Source organism: Leptopilina boulardi, unplaced genomic scaffold, assembly GCF_019393585.1.
Source record: "Leptopilina boulardi isolate dan_hultmark-lab unplaced genomic scaffold, ZJU_Lbou_2.1 LbouV2_273, whole genome shotgun sequence".
In the NCBI taxonomy this organism is placed as follows: domain Eukaryota; kingdom Metazoa; phylum Arthropoda; class Insecta; order Hymenoptera; family Figitidae; genus Leptopilina; species Leptopilina boulardi.
In genome coordinates, this window is record NW_026137833.1 from 3,631,321 (window position 1) to 3,652,390 (window position 21,070).

The 21,070-nt window shown below is 28.5% G+C and overlaps 2 protein-coding genes across 3 annotated transcripts in view; one reads left to right on the top strand and one right to left on the bottom strand.

Moving 5' to 3' along the window:
• LOC127281601 (uncharacterized) overlaps positions 1–10,695 on the top strand; it is a 64,176-nt gene extending 53,481 nt beyond the window's left edge. The window contains exon 2 of the mRNA XM_051305381.1: positions 10,179–10,695. Coding sequence (XP_051161338.1) covers positions 10,261–10,593 — 333 coding nt within the window. The 5' untranslated portion in view covers positions 10,179–10,260 and the 3' untranslated portion in view covers positions 10,594–10,695. The remainder of the gene's footprint in view (positions 1–10,178) is intronic.
• LOC127281584 (uncharacterized) overlaps positions 1–21,070 on the bottom strand; it is a 210,881-nt gene that overhangs the window by 101,643 nt on the left and 88,168 nt on the right. Inside the window, exon 6 of one of the 2 annotated variants that reach the window (XM_051305351.1) lies at positions 14,094–17,222. The exons of the other annotated variant lie outside the window; for it this stretch is intronic. Coding sequence (XP_051161308.1) covers positions 16,908–17,222 — 315 coding nt within the window. The 3' untranslated portion in view covers positions 14,094–16,907. Of the gene's footprint in view, positions 1–14,093; positions 17,223–21,070 lie in introns of those variants that run through there. 2 annotated transcript variants of the gene reach the window in all.

A 21,070-nucleotide genomic window follows, 5' to 3' on the forward strand; every position in this document is an offset into this window, starting at 1 on the left:
GAGTAGAGGAAGACACCTATTACCACCAAAAAGTCATCCAACCCATAAATCCAAAATCATAAAAAAGTTCCCAAAAAAATTCAATTTTACTTAGGCAGAAGATTTTAATGCAAATTGTTGCACAAAATACTCATAAATATGTAGAAAAAAATTGACAGCCAAATACGAGTAGAGGAAGACACCTATTACCACCAAAAAGTCATCCAACCCATAAATCCAAAATCATAAAAAAGTTCCAAAAAAAATTCAATTTTACTTAGGCAGAAGATTTTAATGCAAATTCTTGCACAAAATACTCATAAATATGTAGAAAAAAATTGACAGCCAAATACGAGTAGAGGAAGACACTTATTACCACCAAAAAGTCATCCAACCCATAAATCCAAAATCATATAAAAGTTCCCAAAAAAATTCAATTTTATTTAGGCAGAAGATTTTAATGCAAATTGTTGCACAAAATACTCATAAATATGTAGAAAAAAATTGACAGCCAAATAGGAGTAGAGGAAGACACCTATTACCACCAAAAAGTCATCCAACCCATAAATCCAAAATCATAAAAAAGTTCCCAAAAAAATTCAATTTTACTTAGGCAGAAGATTTTAATGCAAATTCTTGCACAAAATACTCATAAATATGTAGAAAAAAATTGACAGCCAAATACGAGTAGAGGAAGACACCTATTACCACCAAAAAGTCATCCAACCCATAAATCCAAAATCATAAAAAAGTTCCCAAAAAAATTCAATTTTTCTTAGGCAGAAGATTTTAATGCAAATTCTTGCACAAAATACTCATAAATATGTAGAAAAAAATTGACAGCCAAATACGAGTAGAGGAAGACACTTATTACCACCAAAATGTCATCCAACCCATAAATCCAAAATCATAAAAAAGTTCCCAAAAAAATTCAATTTTACTTAGGCAGAAGATTTTAATGCAAATTCTTGCACAAAATACTCCTAAAAGTGTAGAAAAAAATTGATAGCCAAATACGAGTAGAGGAAGACACCTATTACCACCAAAAAGTCATCCAACCCATAAATCCAAAATCATAAAAAAGTTCCCAAAAAAATTCAATTTTACTTAGGCAGAAGATTTTAATGCAAATTGTTGCACAAAATACTCATAAATATGTAGAAAAAAATTGACAGCCAAATAGGAGTAGAGGAAGACACCTATTACCACCAAAAAGTCATCCAACCCAAAAATCCAAAATCATAAAAAAGTTCCCAAAAAAATTCAATTTTACTTAGGCAGAAGATTTTAATGCAAATTGTTGCACAAAATACTCATAAATATGTAGAAAAAAATTGACAGCCAAATACGAGTAGAGGAAGACACCTATTACCACCAAAAAGTCATCCAACCCATAAATCCAAAATCATAAAAAAGTTCCCAAAAAAATTCAATTTTACTTAGGCAGAAGATTTTAATACAAATTCTTGCACAAAATACTCATAAATATGTAGAAAAAAATTGACAGCCAAATACGAGTAGAGGAAGACACTTATTACCACCAAAAAGTCATCCAACCCATAAATCCAAAATCATAAAAAAGTTCCCAAAAAAATTCAATTTTACTTAGGCAGAAGATTTTAATGCAAATTCTTGCACAAAATACTCATAAATATGTAGAAAAAAATTGACAGCCAAATACGAGTAGAGGAAGACACTTATTACCACCAAAAAGTCATCCAACCCATAAATCCAAAATCATAAAAAAGTTCCCAAAAAAATTCAATTTTTCTTAGGCAGAAGATTTTAATGCAAATTCTTGCACAAAATACTCATAAATATGTAGAAAAAAATTGACAGCCAAATACGAGTAGAGGAAGACACTTATTACCACCAAAAAGTCATCCAACCCATAAATCCAAAATCATAAAAAAGTTCCCAAAAAAATTCAATTTTACTTAGGCAGAAGATTTTAATGCAAATTCTTGCACAAAATACTCATAAATATGTAGAAAAAAATTGACAGCCAAATACGAGTAGAGGAAGACACTTATTACCACCAAAATGTCATCCAACCCATAAATCCAAAATCATAAAAAAGTTCCCAAAAAAATTCAATTTTACTTAGGCAGAAGATTTTAATGCAAATTCTTGCACAAAATACTCATAAATATGTAGAAAAAAATTGACAGCCAAATACGAGTAGAGGAAGACACTTATTACCACCAAAAAGTCATCCAACCCATAAATCCAAAATCATAAAAAAGTTCCCAAAAAAATTCAATTTTACTTAGGCAGAAGATTTTAATGCAAATTCTTGCACAAAATACTCATAAATATGTAGAAAAAAATTGACAGCCAAATACGAGTAGAGGAAGACACCTATTACCACCAAAAAGTCATCCAACCCATAAATCCAAAATCATAAAAAAGTTCCCAAAAAAATTCAATTTTACTTAGGCAGAAGATTTTAATGCAAATTCTTGCACAAAATACTCATAAATATGTAGAAAAAAATTGACAGCCAAATACGAGTAGAGGAAGACACTTATTACCACCAAAATGTCATCCAACCCATACATCAAAAATCATAAAAAAGTTCCAAAAAAATTCAATTTTACTTAGGCAGAAGATTTTAATGCAAATTGTTGCACAAAATACTCCTAAAAGTGTAGAGAAAAATTGACAGCCAAATACGAGTAGAGGAAGACACCTATTACCACCAAAAAGTCATCCAACCCATAAATCCAAAATCATAAAAAAGTTCCCAAAAAAATTCAATTTTACTTAGGCAGAAGATTTTAATGCAAATTCTTGCACAAAATACTCATAAATATGTAGAAAAAAATTGACAGCCAAATACGAGTAGAGGAAGATACCTATTACCACCAAAAAGTCATCCAACCCATAAATCCAAAATCATAAAAAAGTTCCCAAAAAAATTCAATTTTACTTAGGCAGAAGATTTTAATGCAAATTCTTGCACAAAATACTCCTAAAAGTGTAGAGAAAAATTGACAGCCAAATACGAGTAGAGGAAGACACTTATTCCCACCAAAAAGTCATCCAACCCATAAATCCAAAATCATAAAAAAGTTCCCGAAAAAATTCAATTTTTCTTAGGCAGAAGATTTTAATGCAAATTCTTGCACAAAATACTCATAAATATGTAGAAAAAAATTGACAGCCAAATACGAGTAGAGGAAGACACTTATTACCACCAAAAAGTCATCCAACCCATAAATCCAAAATCATAAAAAAGTTCCCGAAAAAATTCAATTTTTCTTAGGCAGAAGATTTTAATGCAAATTCTTGCACAAAATACTCATAAATATGTAGAAAAAAATTGACAGCCAAATACGAGTAGAGGAAGACACTTATTACCACCAAAAAGTCATCCAACCCATAAATCCAAAATCATAAAAAAGTTCCCAAAAAAATTCAATTTTACTTAGGCAGAAGATTTTAATGCAAATTCTTGCACAAAATACTCATAAATATGTAGAAAAAAATTGACAGCCAAATACGAGTAGAGGAAGACACTTATTACCACCAAAAAGTCATCCAACCCATAAATCCAAAATCATAAAAAAGTTCCCAAAAAAATTCAATTTTACTTAGGCAGAAGATTTTAATGCAAATTCTTGCACAAAATACTCATAAATATGTAGAAAAAAATTGACAGCCAAATACGAGTAGAGGAAGACACCTATTACCACCAAAAAGTCATCCAACCCATAAATCCAAAATCATAAAAAAGTTCCCAAAAAAATTCAATTTTACTTAGGCAGAAGATTTTAATACAAATTCTTGCACAAAATACTCATAAATATGTAGAAAAAAATTGACAGCCAAATACGAGTAGAGGAAGACACTTATTACCACCAAAATGTCATCCAACCCATAAATCCAAAATCATATAAAAGTTCCAAAAAAAATTCAATTTTACTTAGGCAGAAGATTTTATTGCAAATTCTTGCACAAAATACTCATAAAAGTGTAGAAAAAAATTGATAGCCAAATACGAGTAGAGGAAGACACCTATTACCACCAAAAAGTCATCCAACCCATAAATCCAAAATCATAAAAAAGTTCCCAAAAAAATTCAATTTTACTTAGGCAGAAGATTTTAATGCAAATTCTTGCACAAAATACTCATAAATATGTAGAAAAAAATTGACAGCCAAATACGAGTAGAGGAAGACACCTATTACCACCAAAAAGTCATCCAACCCATAAATCCAAAATCATAAAAAAGTTCCCAAAAAAATTCAATTTTACTTAGGCAGAAGATTTTAATGCAAATTCTTGCACAAAATACTCCTAAAAGTGTAGAAAAAAATTGACAGCCAAATACGAGTAGAGGAAGACACTTATTCCCACCAAAAAGTCATCCAACCCATAAATCCAAAATCATAAAAAAGTTCCCAAAAAAATTCAATTTTTCTTAGGCAGAAGATTTTAATGCAAATTCTTGCACAAAATACTCATAAATATGTAGAAAAAAATTGACAGCCAAATACGAGTAGAGGAAGACACCTATTACCACCAAAAAGTCATCCAACCCATAAATCCAAAATCATAAAAAAGTTCCCAAAAAAATTCAATTTTACTTAGGCAGAAGATTTTAATGCAAATTCTTGCACAAAATACTCATAAATATGTAGAAAAAAATTGACAGCCAAATACGAGTAGAGGAAGACACCTATTACCACCAAAAAGTCATCCAACCCATAAATCCAAAATCATAAAAAAGTTCCCAAAAAAATTCAATTTTACTTAGGCAGAAGATTTTAATGCAAATTCTTGCACAAAATACTCATAAAAGTGTAGAAAAAAATTGACAGCCAAATACGAGTAGAGGAAGACACCTATTACCACCAAAAAGTCATCCAACCCATAAATCCAAAATCATAAAAAAGTTCCCAAAAAAATTCAATTTTACTTAGGCAGAAGATTTTAATGCAAATTCTTGCACAAAATACTCATAAATATGTAGAAAAAAATTGACAGCCAAATACGAGTAGAGGAAGACACCTATTACCACCAAAAAGTCATCCAACCCAGAAATCCAAAATCATAAAAAAGTTCCCAAAAAAATTCAATTTTACTTAGGCAGAAGATTTTAATGCAAATTCTTGCACAAAATACTCATAAATATGTAGAAAAAAATTGACAGCCAAATACGAGTAGAGGAAGACACTTATTACCACCAAAAAGTCATCCAACCCATAAATCCAAAATCATAAAAAAGTTCCCAAAAAAATTCAATTTTACTTAGGCAGAAGATTTTAATGCAAATTCTTGCACAAAATACTCATAAATATGTAGAAAAAAATTGACAGCCAAATACGAGTAGAGGAAGACACCTATTACCACCAAAAAGTCATCCAACCCATAAATCCAAAATCATAAAAAAGTTCCCAAAAAAATTCAATTTTACTTAGGCAGAAGATTTTATTGCAAATTCTTGCACAAAATACTCATAAATATGTAGAAAAAAATTGACAGCCAAATACGAGTAGAGGAAGACACCTATTACCACCAAAAAGTCATCCAACCCATAAATCCAAAATCATAAAAAAGTTCCAAAAAAATTCAATTTTACTTAGGCAGAAGATTTTAATGCAAATTCTTGCACAAAATACTCCTAAATAGTGTAGAAAAAAATTGACAGCCAAATACGAGTAGAGGAAGACACCTATTACCACCAAAAAGTCATCCAACCCATAAATCCAAAATCATAAAAAAGTTCCCAAAAAAATTCAATTTTACTTAGGCAGAAGATTTTAATGCAAATTCTTGCACAAAATACTCATAAATATGTAGAAAAAAATTGACAGCCAAATACGAGTAGAGGAAGACACCTATTACCACCAAAAAGTCATCCAACCCATAAATCCAAAATTATAAAAAAGTTCCCAAAAAAATTCAATTTTACTTAGGCAGAAGATTTTAATACAAATTCTTGCACAAAATATTCATAAATATGTAGAAAAAAATTGACAGCCAAATACGAGTAGAGGAAGACACCTATTACCACCAAAAAGTTATCCAACCCATAAATCCAAAATTATAAAAAAGTTCCCAAAAAAATTCAATTTTACTTAGGCAGAAGATTTTAATGCAAATTCTTGCACAAAATACTCATAAATATGTAGAAAAAAATTGACAGCCAAATACGAGTAGAGGAAGACACCTATTACCACCAAAAAGTCATCCAACCCATAAATCCAAAATTATAAAAAAGTTCCCAAAAAAATTCAATTTTACTTAGGCAGAAGATTTTAATGCAAATTCTTGCACAAAATACTCATAAATATGTAGAAAAAAATTGACAGCCAAATACGAGTAGAGGAAGACACCTATTACCACCAAAAAGTCATCCAACCCATAAATCCAAAATTATAAAAAAGTTCCCAAAAAAATTCAATTTTACTTAGGCAGAAGATTTTAATGCAAATTCTTGCACAAAATACTCATAAATATGTAGAAAAAAATTGACAGCCAAATACGAGTAGAGGAAGACACCTATTACCACCAAAAAGTCATCCAACCCATAAATCCAAAATTATAAAAAAGTTCCCAAAAAAATTCAATTTTACTTAGGCAGAAGATTTTAATGCAAATTCTTGCACAAAATACTCATAAATATGTAGAAAAAAATTGACAGCCAAATACGAGTAGAGGAAGACACCTATTACCACCAAAAAGTCATCCAACCCATAAATCCAAAATCATAAAAAAGTTCCCAAAAAAATTCAATTTTACTTAGGCAGAAGATTTTAATACAAATTCTTGCACAAAATACTCATAAATATGTAGAAAAAAATTGACAGCCAAATACGAGTAGAGGAAGACACCTATTACCACCAAAAAGTCATCCAACCCATAAATCCAAAATTATAAAAAAGTTCCCAAAAAAATTCAATTTTACTTAGGCAGAAGATTTTAATGCAAATTCTTGCACAAAATACTCATAAATATGTAGAAAAAAATTGACAGCCAAATACGAGTAGAGGAAGACACCTATTACCACCAAAAAGTCATCCAACCCATAAATCCAAAATCATAAAAAAGTTCCCAAAAAAATTCAATTTTACTTAGGCAGAAGATTTTAATGCAAATTCTTGCACAAAATACTCATAAATATGTAGAAAAAAATTGACAGCCAAATACGAGTAGAGGAAGACACCTATTACCACCAAAAAGTCATCCAACCCATAAATCCAAAATCATAAAAAAGTTCCCAAAAAAATTCAATTTTACTTAGGCAGAAGATTTTAATGCAAATTCTTGCACAAAATACTCATAAATATGTAGAAAAAAATTGACAGCCAAATACGAGTAGAGGAAGACACCTATTACCACCAAAAAGTCATCCAACCCATAAATCCAAAATCATAAAAAAGTTCCCAAAAAAATTCAATTTTACTTAGGCAGAAGATTTTAATGCAAATTCTTGCACAAAATACTCATAAAAGTGTAGAAAAAAATTGACAGCCAAATACGAGTAGAGGAAGACACCTATTACCACCAAAAAGTCATCCAACCCAGAAATCCAAAATCATAAAAAAGTTGCCAAAAAAATTCAATTTTTCTTAGGCAGACGATTTTAATGCAAATTCGTGCACAAAATACTCCTAAATGTGTAGAAAAAAATTGACAGCCAAATACGAGTAGAAGAAGACACATATTACCACCTAAATGACAACCAAAACCATAAAAATTGATTGATAGCCCGATCCGAGTAGAGGAAGACTCTTATAACCACCTATTAAGCTGGTTCTTGTAACCAAAGTTTGGTTGGCTGAAACAAATTCGTAGAGTTATCTCAACCAATAAATGAAAAACAAATGAAACAAAATTATTTTGTGGGACATTTTTAAATTCCAGACAAATTTTGTTTATTACAACAAAATAATTTGGTTAACACAACAAAATAGTTTGTTCTAAAAAAAGAATTGATCGTTTGTTGTCCTAACCAAAATTTGGTTGCGACAACCAAATAATTTAAATCGCTCTCAGCTTATAGCTTAAGAGAACAGTTAGTTTAAATCTTTCACAAGGATGTGTAGTCCAGTGGTCAGAGCTCCCGATCTTCAGTTTTAAAACAGAGGTTTGATCCCAGGCGGAAATGAGATTTTTCAAAGTCCACAAATTTTTCAATTGGATAAATATAAATTCAATGTTAATTTGATAATAAATAAATAATGAAATTAATTAAAAAAGATAAAAAGTAAAGAAATAAGGTAGATTAAAATTTTTATTTTTACAAAAAAAATGTATGTTTGATCAACTAAACATTTTTGTTGACCTAACAAAAAAAATTTGGTTGAGCTAACCAAACATTTTTGTTATGCGAACAAAAAACACTCAACCAAATTTTTTGGTTGACTCAAGCAAATAGTTTGGTTGCTTAAATACCTTAAAAATTTTTTTGTTAGCCTAACCAAATTTTGGTTGCTCTGACTAAACATTTTTCTCAGTGTACAATTTTATGTATCGTTTTTCATAGAGAAGAAAAAAGCGTGGATTGCCACATGTGCGTTTAATTATATTTTTACGTACACAAATTTGCAATGCAAAAAGTTTAAAAAAATGATATGTGCTGAAATCCCAGACGAAATAAAGATTCGAGAACTTTTTAACATTGTAAAGCAATTTCAAGTTCATCGGCCTTGCGGTAAACAAAATAGGAATTCACCCTGCATAGATCCTAACATGGGTCATTTAAATGTGTTGCTGACAATTCGATGATCGTAGCATATAATCTTTATTTGAGTACAAAATTGGAAGGTCAAATTAAGTGAGCTATAATAGGTTATAAAGATGATAATCAGAAAGTTCAATATTATGAAATTGAACATTATTTAAACACACGTTATGTATGTCCACCAAAAGCTATGCATAGATTATATTTACAAATTAACTAAATTATTATGTTATATTATATTATAATACCATAATGTTGAAATAACAATACAATAACGATTTCAAAATTAACATTATTAATTTTGTGAGATCAAAATTCCAATAACTTTTCGTCAAATAAAAATAAATTTTTAATTTTGCATAAAAAAAATTATAGATATCACGCGCGTTTCTTTTAGCTAGTTATATTATAAAATATGCTTTTACAATACATAGCATATGACTAACCTTTCTTTATATTGAAAATTTTTATAAATGACAATTTCTTTATTATTACAAGGAAGATAATGTTTTTGCATAAATAAATTCAATAGAATAATGAGATCTTGTCTGTGAATGTTTAGATATGCTAATTTTAACGTTATTAAAAACGTTGTTGTAAAGAAAACTATATCCTTTGTAAAAACATCTGGACTGTGTTTATTTTGATAAAGATTAATTAGAAATGATATGACAAAGAGAAAATTATATAATAACACGACAATACTGTAAAAATTATAAAGTCGAATAGCCCAAAGTGATTTTAAAAATGTTGGTCTCCAGCCTCCAAAATAAGACATTGTCTTTAACGAAGATTTAGCAACTTTAAAATTTTCCATTTATTATCATAACACTTTTTTGTAAATATTTTAGCTATTGAACTCAAATGAAAATAAAAAACAACAAGGAAAAGGAAGAATAGTTTCGATTAGATTTTACTCGTTAAGTTCTTTACATGATATATTCTATATATTTACAGCTAAACCTTCCTTGTAAAATGACTGCCATGAGGAGAATTTTTAATATTCGAATCTTACGACTAATAGACGATAATTAAATATAATTACATGTTAGAAATAGGAACTGCGGTACTTATGAATTTATAATAAACTTGTACACCCCAGCAAAACAGTGGCAATTATTTTTAACGATTTATGTATACGGAAAAGGATATAAGTTGATTTTTGTCTCCAGAATAGTATATAGTCAGTCGCTTAAAGTTTTCCTTGGACTTTACTTCCTTATTATTAGAATAGTAAAGATTTTGAGATTCTTAAAATTTGTAATTTTTACTTATCGTTATGTTAAATTATGTTTGTAAGCTGAATCTGTTTTAAATTCGACCGATTAAATTCTAGTTAATTCAACTTCTGCTGAAATCGTTCTTTATAAAAGAAATAATAGATATTTTAATTTTTGATGAAAATTATTTTTAAGGAAGTTATGGACTGATTAAGAAGAGGCGAACATGCTGGAGAAATCAGAATGCAATATTGTTATTAAATATAAATTCTCCATTTTTTCAGGTAAGAAACCATAGATTGGTGTTGGGGCTTTTCACTAAAGGACTCCAAAAAACCAAGATGTAAAGTGGGGAGAAATATATATATGGAAAACAAAGGATTGAATAAGGACGTTTACGGTGCAGGGGAGAGATACTCCAGTGCCGGCGCTGCTGGAGGTGAGAAAGTTGGCTTCCCAGCGCCGAAATCCAGTGACAACAGTGCTGCAGTATTGGACATCTTAGGTGCTGTAGCATTCAATGCCACAAGAAGGATGGACAATAAAGGCATCCAGTTTCTTACGGTTCTCCAGGTCCGTTTGGAAAGACTTGGAAGTAAAAGAGAAAGTGCTTCAAGCGTTTTGAGTGTCAGCAGCGGAAGAAGTTTGATTCACTCTGTCCTAGACAACGAGACCATCAACGAGGAACGCGATATATGAGTCAGTTTGAGGATGGAAGAATCTGAGTTCCTTCTGAGGATTGAAGAGGAGATCCTCAAGATGGTAAAATCTTGCGACATCTAGAAGAACGTTAATCAAACGATCAAGGATGGACTAAAAGTTTTTCAGGACCTTGTAAATTTGGCGAAGCAGAAGCACGCAGAAGGTGATAAAGGGGATGTGAAATTAAACTCCGCTTTAAGTTTTGCAGCATGCAACCAGGAGGACCGGACAACAAGAAAGAGCGTATCCATGAGAAACGTCTTCGACGCGCGGTCATGGAGGATCAAAAGAAGAAACAAAGTACCGGCAGTATGGAAGAGACAAAAACCGAAGTAAGAAAGAAAAATGAGGATGCACCTCCATTGAGGAATAAAGTTAATCCTGACATAAGCCACACGAGAGTCTTGGGGGCTAGGCCCACTAAAAAGGAAGACCTCTTGATCAGGGTCGGAGGTGACTCGGTCAAGGTAGCTTTTACCGCCGAGGTGATCAAGGCTGTTGGCAGCATAGGTAAAGTGCAGACGGTGGATCGGAACGTTATACTCGAGATCTGCGACCAGGATTTCCTTACCCATGAGGCAGAAGTCCAGAAAGAGCGATAACAAGAACTCGCAAAGCTAGGAAATAAGAAGGTGTCAATCTTAGACAAGAGAGGGATGAAGCTCGCAGTTTTTGTCACCGACCAAGAAGAGGCTACCAGACTGCAGGAATTGGGGCTTATAAAGATTGGCTTTATGTGCTGCCAAATAAGAAAGAGAGTCATGGTCGCTCGGTGTCACCGATGCCTGGATTACGGCCATCTAGCAAGAAGCTGCAAGAAAGCAGACAGATCGTCTGCGTGCTTTAAGTGTGGGGAAGCCGATCATAAGTTTGCAGATTGTAAGAGCAGCCCCAGTTGCTTCTTGTGCAAAACAAAGTCCGGCGACAAGGTTCCTCTCAACCACGTCGCTGGAAGTGGAGCATGCAGAGTCTTTAGGTCAACCGTCCAGGAAGCCAAGAAGACACTCTCAAGAACCAAAGCTAAGTAGGCCAGTAAGATCGGCAAGGGCATGGGTCGCTATAGCGAGATCCCAGGAACCTTCGCCTACGAAGTTTAAAGCTTGACGATAGTTCCGTAGTGTGAGTATTAGTCCAGCCAAAAGGTGTGGTTTTTATTTGGTCGAACAGAACAAGAACGCTCATCCCCACATAACCTCGGAGCACTGGGCTCCACGTATCTGCCTTGGATACTAAAGATTATGCAGATTTTCCACTTTTCTCGTAAAAAAATCACCTTTCGATTGTGCACAGGAATCATTTTGCATTTGTGACTGGCGTGTCTTTTGGCGCGAATCCAAGAATATTGAGACGGTTTTCACCAGTTGAGTATTTATTTCCAACTTCAAAAATTATTTGAAGCTTAACTTTTTTCACCACATTGTCTCTCACCTCGAGGACTTTTAAGAGGAACTCTGATTCCGATGACCAACCAGATCATCCTTATCGATATCATCTGTTGAGATCTAATTTAATCATAAATGTCTAGCGTGCAATCGCATTTGTTGTGCAGTGACAATTAGTATGCGAACGAATTGAATTTTGTCTTTAATTTATTATATGAAACTTTGCAAGCTGAACTCGAATAATTATTCTGTACTAGACGAATTTTCGTTCAATATATTATAAAACCTTTTGTCCTAATGACGTATTATTTTTATTATAACTTGGAATATTTTAAAATGAATTACTAAATTTATTATTAATTGACAAACTATTATAATTTGAGATAAATTATTGAAATCATTACACAACTTTTGGCGAGAATTAATAAATCCAGAGACCCGACATCTATCTAGACAAAATCATAAAACTTCAACATTATTTAGGTGTGTTACCTGACTGCCTTATCTCAGGTTTTGGCGAAATAAATAGTAAGTTAAGAGCTATTTAAAATATTTACGAACATTTTTATTTCTCTAAGTACATTGTTTTCTTTAAATTTTATCCTTATTTCAGTGGAATGTTTTCATCTGCAAATTACTAGGACTGTTCACTAAGGATCACTCTCCTTCTCTTATTCAGAATTTAACAAATCAAATCTAACTTTAAATTAAACTCAATCAAAACCTAGAGATCAATATTTCGAGTAAATTACGATTTAATGTTTGTTCAATAATTATAATAAATTATGTATTTATTAAAATCCTATTTACAATCGTGTGTTTATTGGTAGAATTGAAAATTATGAATTGTGATTGGTCAAAACTGACGATATCAAGTGTAGACACCTTTCTTTATTGGTTATTTTGCACATTCTTCTTAATTTTTATTTATGTTAATTTTTCTAATTTGAAAATAAAATTTAATAGTTTTTAAAAAATACATATTTTGCATGAAGCATTAAATAACATAAAGCTAACATTTTTTGAAATAAATATTTTACAAATAAAGATGTGAATCCATCAAAAATATAAATGAACTTATAAATTATTGCAATTCGCTTTTGTCAAGGTTGGGTAACTATCTTGATTTAAATATTTTCTTTAAGGTGTGCTTTCACCATTGTTTGTTCATATCATGTTGATTCAATTATAGTTTCCAGGTTATATAATCACGAAAGATAAAAAGAAATAAATTTATACAACATATGCATAAATTATTTTTTTTTAAAGCCATTTGTATTTAAGTAACATTATTTTTAATTGGAACATTTATAGAAATGAAGGTGCATAAATAGAATAAACATGACAGAGGGGATGAGCCTGTGCATTTGATGACGGTAGGTACATGATAGCACTACTGAAATAGTTGTGTATTTTTGTGTCAGTTTGTTATTCATTGTAAGTGATTACAGTGTTTTCAGTATTCAGGATAATTTTTTGTGGTTAGAAAAAATTAAGAATTTAGTTTTCTGTAATTAATTTGTTAGTGATTATAGTGTTTTCAGTATTCATGATAGATAATTTTTTGTTGGTGAGAAAAAATTGAGAGTGTTAGTTTGTAATTAATTGTTATGGTGATTTCAGTATATATGATAATTTTTTTTGGTGAGTAAAAATTTGAGCGATCATTTGAAACTAATTATCAGTGATTACAGTAATTTCACTATTAAAAATAATTTTTTCTATTTTTTCAGTGATTTTAGTTTTTGTGTTAAAGAAGTTATGAACTGGGCAAAAAAAGTGTATTGTATTGTATTCTTTTTCTTTGTTATTGTAATATTTAATTGAAACTATTTTGAGATGTTCTACACAAAGATATATTTAATCATGGTCAATTATATGTTGCATTTTCATGAATTCGGTTTTGGGAATCTCTCAAATTTTTCTTGGAAGTAAACAAACATAAAATATTGTTAAAAATTATGTATATATATACAAAATTATACATTTAAAATTAATAAATAAATTTTATGATTCATTCAAAATTTAATGTTATTAAATTACAAAAAATTAACACGCGTGCACAAGCGCACAGCCGGTCTTGTTTAATAAAAATTGAAATGAAAATAACAACAATTTTTGCATAATTTTACTTTATTGTAATTTATGTGTATCACGGTATCGCATTTTCGTTATACATAGGTACAATTTCTATTTACAATTAAAATTGCATCGCTGCTCATTTATATATGTACAAATTTTATATATATATATATGTATATATTTATGATTGTTTAGCTGAAATTAACAATCAAACAATAAAAATATAATTTTAATTCTAAAGTGTCTAGAATATACGACACTATGGATGACAATTCTACAATCGTCGCTTAAATGAAACCAATATAGGTTTGCAAAGCATTTTTTATTTTTTCTTCACTCTCACCTGTTGCTTTCTCGATAATTTTTTAAGTCTTACATGATAATATTAATTGTATAAAAATAATAGCCTCCAGCAGGCAGCAAATACGCTGCAGGGGCACTAGAGTCCACCGACTGCATGAATTATAATATGTGAGCATTTTTTTTCTTTGTGTCGATTCCTTATGTAGCAAAAAAAGAAAAAATAATAAAAGAAAGAAAGAAAGCAGGACGCAAAAAAAAAACCACTGGTACGTCATCTGCTTTACAGTTTGGTTTACACAGCGTTAAAGATGAGAGGCACTAACGCAATAAGTAATGTCCTTCAGTTCTATTTAACTTATCTACGTTAATCACAAGTTTGCAATTTTATAATTATTATAGAAGCGCAAAATAATTTTTTTTCGATCGTTTTGCGGGAAAATTTTACAAAAAAAAAACAATTTTTTATCGAGAAAACAAACTGTACAAATTTATTTACATTTCCTGAATTTCAGAATTTGTGATTTACATTTTCTATATTATTTTTTTGCAACAAAAAATAATTTTTTCATTAAAAACATTTAAATTATATTCTCAAATTCTCGCACTTGAAAAATATAAATAACAAAATTACTATAATAATTGATAGATTTAATATTTGTTTTTTTTACGTATTTTTTTTTAATTCTAGTTTTCAGAAAAATCGCAAATCATTTTTCTTTCATTTTTGATTGTTCATGTGATTTTATTCTTGTTAGATAAAAAATTTACATAAAAAAATTGAAGAAATATAAGTGAAAATTAAAAAAAAATATTTCTAAGAGATTAAATCGAAATGTTTCGACTTGTATTTAAACGAAATGTCGAAATTAGAAGAAATCACAGTCACAATAAAAGAATTTTTAAAAATATAATATTTTACCTATATTTATATTTAAAAAGAGAATTAACGAATTAGGGTGCAATAAAAATATACAAACAACACGATTTTCTAAAAAAAAAAAAAGTAAAAAATATTCGAATAATGTTTATCGAATAAAATAAAAAAAAAATTCTAACTTGTCCACATGATATGTTAATTTCTTTTTCTTTTGTATTTCTATAAAATTACGAAGCCGTAATAAAATTTTAATTAACAAAATAATCACTTAATAGAGATTCTTTTTTTTCAACAAATAACGTAAAAATATTTAAAAGCAAAGCATCAATATCGGTGAAATAACACACAAACACACTTAACTATTTAAAAAAAAAAAGAAATGAAAGAGATTTTTAAACTCAACATTTAGAGAAAATTTTGGTTTTTTAAAATTTCTTTATCGATCCTACAATATATTAGATACTTTTATACAATAAAATTATTAAAACAATAAAATCACAATTCTCTTTTTTACGCAGGTAATACAAGAAATGCTTCTTGGAATGCAATACTTGTTTAAATTTTTTTTTTTAACATGGAATGAATATTTTTTTAATTTTTCTTTTTGTTTTCAACTGATATTTAACTTTTTTTTCTCTCTATTCATATAGAAAAAAATTCTCTTCAGTTACTTAAAGGGTTTTTTTTTATCTACGTCAATTATTCAAAAATTATTAAAAAAAATTTTTTTTTAAATAATTAAATTTTTATTTTACCAAAAAATTTATTTTTGTTTTTAATTTTCAATTGATATATTTTTTTTAATTTTTCAATTAAGATACTATAAAAATATGACATAGAATTTATTATTAAAATCCAAAAAGTCAATGAAGAAAAATAGAATATTATTTCTGCGGTTGAAATTCTATCTGAAATATAATTCCCTTTATCGATCAGACATTTGTATGGGGGTTTTTTTTTTCTCCGCACAAGTCATAAATCAGATGTTTGCAGAAGTAAAAAAAAGTTCATATTAAAAAAAAACGACGCAAATGACAATTAAGTTAATTAATCACTAAAAAAAATTTTTTTTTTTTTAATCGCATATCAAGTAATGGAAAGTTTGCTAAGCAAACTCATTCTTGAAATCTCCGCGCTAAAATGATAATTAATTAATTCCATTTTGGTTTTTCATTAAAATTCGACTAAAAAAAGTATTAAAAATTTTTTACTATTTAAATATTTAATAATAATCTGATAAAATTAATTCACGAAGAATATTTATGCAATTTTTTTCTGCTTTAAAATATTATTTTTTTAATTTTGTAATTTTCATATTTTCATTTTTTTTCTTGTTTATTTATAGTTATTTCAATAATTTAAATATTTTAAATATATTTTAAATATATTTCGAAAATTCTTGAAAAAAATTCAAAATACAGAAATCTACTTTACCGACATTTTATATTTTTCTATTGGAAAAATAACCATTTTCTCCTAATTTTAACATAAAATTAGTCTCGAGACATTGTTTTCTATTTAATCTTTCGTTTCTCAAAGTTTCAAGACACAGATTTATTTCGTTTGCAGGTAAAAAGAGTGAAAAAAATTTATAGAAAAAAAAAACTCTTCGATATAATTTTCAAATTAAAATTTCTGTACAGACGCAAAAAAAAGAAAAATTTGATTCACACGTCACTAGAAATCGGATGACGTTCGAGTGAATCGCATTCGGCTAAAGCTTCACCATGTCGAGGTGGAAATTCGTCGGTCATAAGACTTTCGAGTGCAATTGCCGCTGAGTCGATACTATCAAAATAACGCGGTGTCCATGGCGCATTTGGACGAAATCTTCTCGTTGGCGAACCAATAATAAATTCAACTCTCGTTGATCCAGTAACCGATGAAGTTTCCTGATTTAATGAATCTGGATATATAGAAGTATCGCTGTGATGGAAACTGCCACTTGTCGAGCACCACGAATCTGGTGCATCAGAATAGGCCTGAAAAAGAAAATTGTTAAAAAAATTCAGTATACTTTAATTTTTTTGACAATGAATAATTTAAAAAAATTTTTTTATTATGTAACCGTCAACAGGCTTTGTGGAAAATAATTTTTATTCAATTTTATAGCGAAAATTTGAATGCAAATATAACTTCTGTATATGTGAAGTTTTTTTTTTTTAAAGCCGACAATTAAGAATAAAAGAAGAAGAATTCAAATCTAGATTTTGTAATTAGTAACTTGATTTCATTTAGAATTGGATGGACAGTCAAAACAAAAATTACTCCAACAATTTTCATATTTAGAAACATGAAATAATTTTAAATAGTTTTTTTTAGTAAAAATGTGAGTAATTTTATTTTTAAAACTTCGTTGCAATGGGATAAAAATTAAAAAGAACCTCGCATATAAAGTATTAAATTTCGCTCCCAGTTAAATTTTCTAAAATTAAAATAGTTTATATACCCCTGAACAAAAAAAACGTAAATCGTAAAATTCCTAAAAATTAATAGTTTTTGAGATAAAAAATAAAAAAAGATAAGAATAATTAGAACACAGCAATTTTCATTTTTTTATCTCAAAAACTAGTAATTTTTAGGAATTTTACTATTTACATTTTTTGTTCAGGTGTACATGAACTATAACATACTATTTTAATTTCAGACAATTTAACCGGGCACGAAACTTAATGCTTTGTATGCGGGGAAACTTTTTTTTCCGACTGTTCGTCCGATTCTTTCTTCAAAAAAAATACTAAATTAAAAATTAACTTTTTACAATTTCTTTTATTGTTTATTATTTCTATTTGTATTATTAATTATTTAATTATTTGACAAATTTTAATTTGGATTTTTTAAAACATATTCTGATATGAAAAACAAAAATTACTGCAATATTCTTTCACTGATAAAAATTTCACACATTTTATATATATATGCTAAGCGGGAAAGTGCGAGGTCGATGATTATTATTTTTTTTTTTACAAAGAATTTTCTTTTTACTTGAAAATTTTATTTATAGGTGGTCGCTGTTTTGATTTTTTTTTTTTTTGACACTCTGCAACTAATAAAATATTTGAGCAAATAAAATTGCAAATAAAATTTAATTATACACAGGAAATCAACATTGTTAAAAAAGACATTAATATTGTGCCTTTGTGTGTCAAATTTCATAATAATTTTCAATTAAAAGATATAAAATTTTTTTTTTCAAATAAATTCACTTAACAACAAAAAAAAAAGTGAAAAAAATTATTTGCTTGCAATAGAAAAAAATTGTGTAAGTGTGGTGTAAAATTTTATAGAAAAATAATATGAATATTGCAATTTTATTCCTTTTGAGATGAATATTGCTTTTCTAAGAAATAAATTTAATTAAAAAATCTCGATTTGTCAATAATTAAACAAAATTAACATAAAATGTGACGCTTTATAATATATAGACAAAAAAAAAATAAGCTCGTAAAATATTTCAATCGACAGGGCAATATTTTTTATTTTTAAATATTTTTACTTGATAAACATTTTAATTTTATAACAATTTTCAAGCAATGCTTCTGCAAAATATTTCACATATTCCCAAAAAAAATTAAATAACAAAAAATTATCGATTTATTAAAATTTTTATTAATTTAAAAGAAAAATCCTTAATTTAAAAAATTTTCAATATTTTTTAAAATATTTAGAAAAGTTAAATTTCGATTTTCAATAATTTTAATTTTTTAAAATAAGATTATAATATATATATATGAAAAAAAATCTCAGCAAAATGGATTAAAATATTTTTTTTTTTACAACTTTACATATATACCAAAAAATCATATGGCAAGAAAAACAAGGCAAGACGATATACAAAGGAATTATGCGCAAAACAATATTTAAATAATGTGAAAATTGTGATTATCTTAAAACTAAAAAGAAAGTGAATACGTGATTGGGGGGAAATCTTACGTGTCAAGTGAGATGAAAAAATTTTTTTTTTCAAAAAAGTTGAAATTTTGTTTTTGAAAAGGCAAAAAAAAAAAAATTTTAAGAATGTTATAAAGAATTACGAGTTTCTACGAATTTTTTTTTCTTCAAAAAAAAAAGTCATGCAAAAACTACTTTAATAAATATTATTTATCTACATTTTCGTTATAAATTATTTTCTTAATAACAAGTAGTCAAAATTTATCGCAATTCGTGCAAAATACCGGAAGCAAAATTCTATTTCAAATTTCGTTTTTGTTTCTTTTAATAATCACAGCAGAATCTAACGAGATAAAACTCAATAACGAAACTGCGCATGTCTTATTGGTCTTCTTTCATTGATCGAAAATAGCGCGCGATAATTTAAAATTATTTATGTTAAAAATAATTTAACTAAAAATTTTAATTCTATTTTCCATTAAATTAATTTGATTTAGTTACAATAATAAACATAAAAATGTAATTAATTATTATTAATATCATTATGAAAGAATTTATTATAAATTTTTATTAATCAGAATTAATGAATAATCAATTTTTAGATTCTAATTGAATAGAAAAAATTAGGAATAATTTATTTAATGGAAAATATAATTAAAATAAACAATTTTTTAAAAGTAAGTTTAAATTAACGCGCCCTTTTTTTATTGACATGCGCAGTTCTGTATTATATTTTAAAGGTGTTTCTACAATAGTTGCCAGCCAACGCAAAATAACTCGTTATACTGAAAAATGTGATTAAAAAAAAATACAAAGCAACTGCTATCTTCTTTTTAATTTCATTATTCAGTTATTCTGCGTTAAATTTCACCTGAAATACAGGTTTATCGAATTGCCAATCTAATTTTTTTTTAGGTCATCACTAGCGCACAATTGTAGAAGTACCTTAATAATTTTTCAGCGACAAAATTCTTCAGCCCAGAGGAAACAAAAGCAGAATTTGTTTCAGTTTTGAAAATAATTGTTTTTTTTTTTTTTTTTGAAAGCAAAATAAAACGTCACACACTATATGAGCAATCAAAAAAATTAGCGTAAAAAAAAGATAAAGTCTCTAAACTAATAAATTAGGTATTCAATTTTTATAAAAAAAAGAAAATTTTAAAACGTAGAGACTAAATCCTTTATGGAAGCACCTTGATAATTCTTACCAGAAAAAATATTTGTCGACGACCAAACAAGTTGCATGCACATGCCAAAAAATTTTTTGGCAAAGAAAAAACTAGCAATCTACAGGTATTTGGTATTTAAATAATAGTAATAATAATAATAATACTACAAGGAACGATGAGGCCACCGCAGGATCAAGCTCACCAATCCATAATAGAGAAGCATCAAAAAAGCAAATGATAATAAAAGAAGCATAACTTACGAGAGACCGACGAAGAACGCGAGAAGGGGGCCATTTTCATAATTCGTTGGCCATGTTGGACTCGAACGCACACTCGCCTGCGCTCCAGATCAGACTTTTTTTCGTAGCGGATGATAGAGTCGTTTCGTTTCGTGGTTTTACAAAAAAAAAAAAAAAAAAAACTAAAAAAAACTAGTGAAACAATCTGTCGGCTAACCAACTTGATTTTTCAATTTTTTTCATTTGTGCAGTACAATTGTCATTTGTCGTTTTATACAATTCCCTAAAGTCTCTTCAATTTACGCCTACTACAGTGTAATAATATAATTATTCAAGTCAAGCCTGGTGCAGTGAAGGGCAGACGATATAAATATTATTTTTCATTATTATTAAAAACAACTTCTACGATTTGTGCGTGTAAAATTATTTCCAAAAATAATGGCACAAATAGAGAATTAAAATTTATAAAGAAAATTACAAAAACTTTTCTTAAAGTTCGTTTCCATTGTCCCCACTCGTCAAAAATCCCCA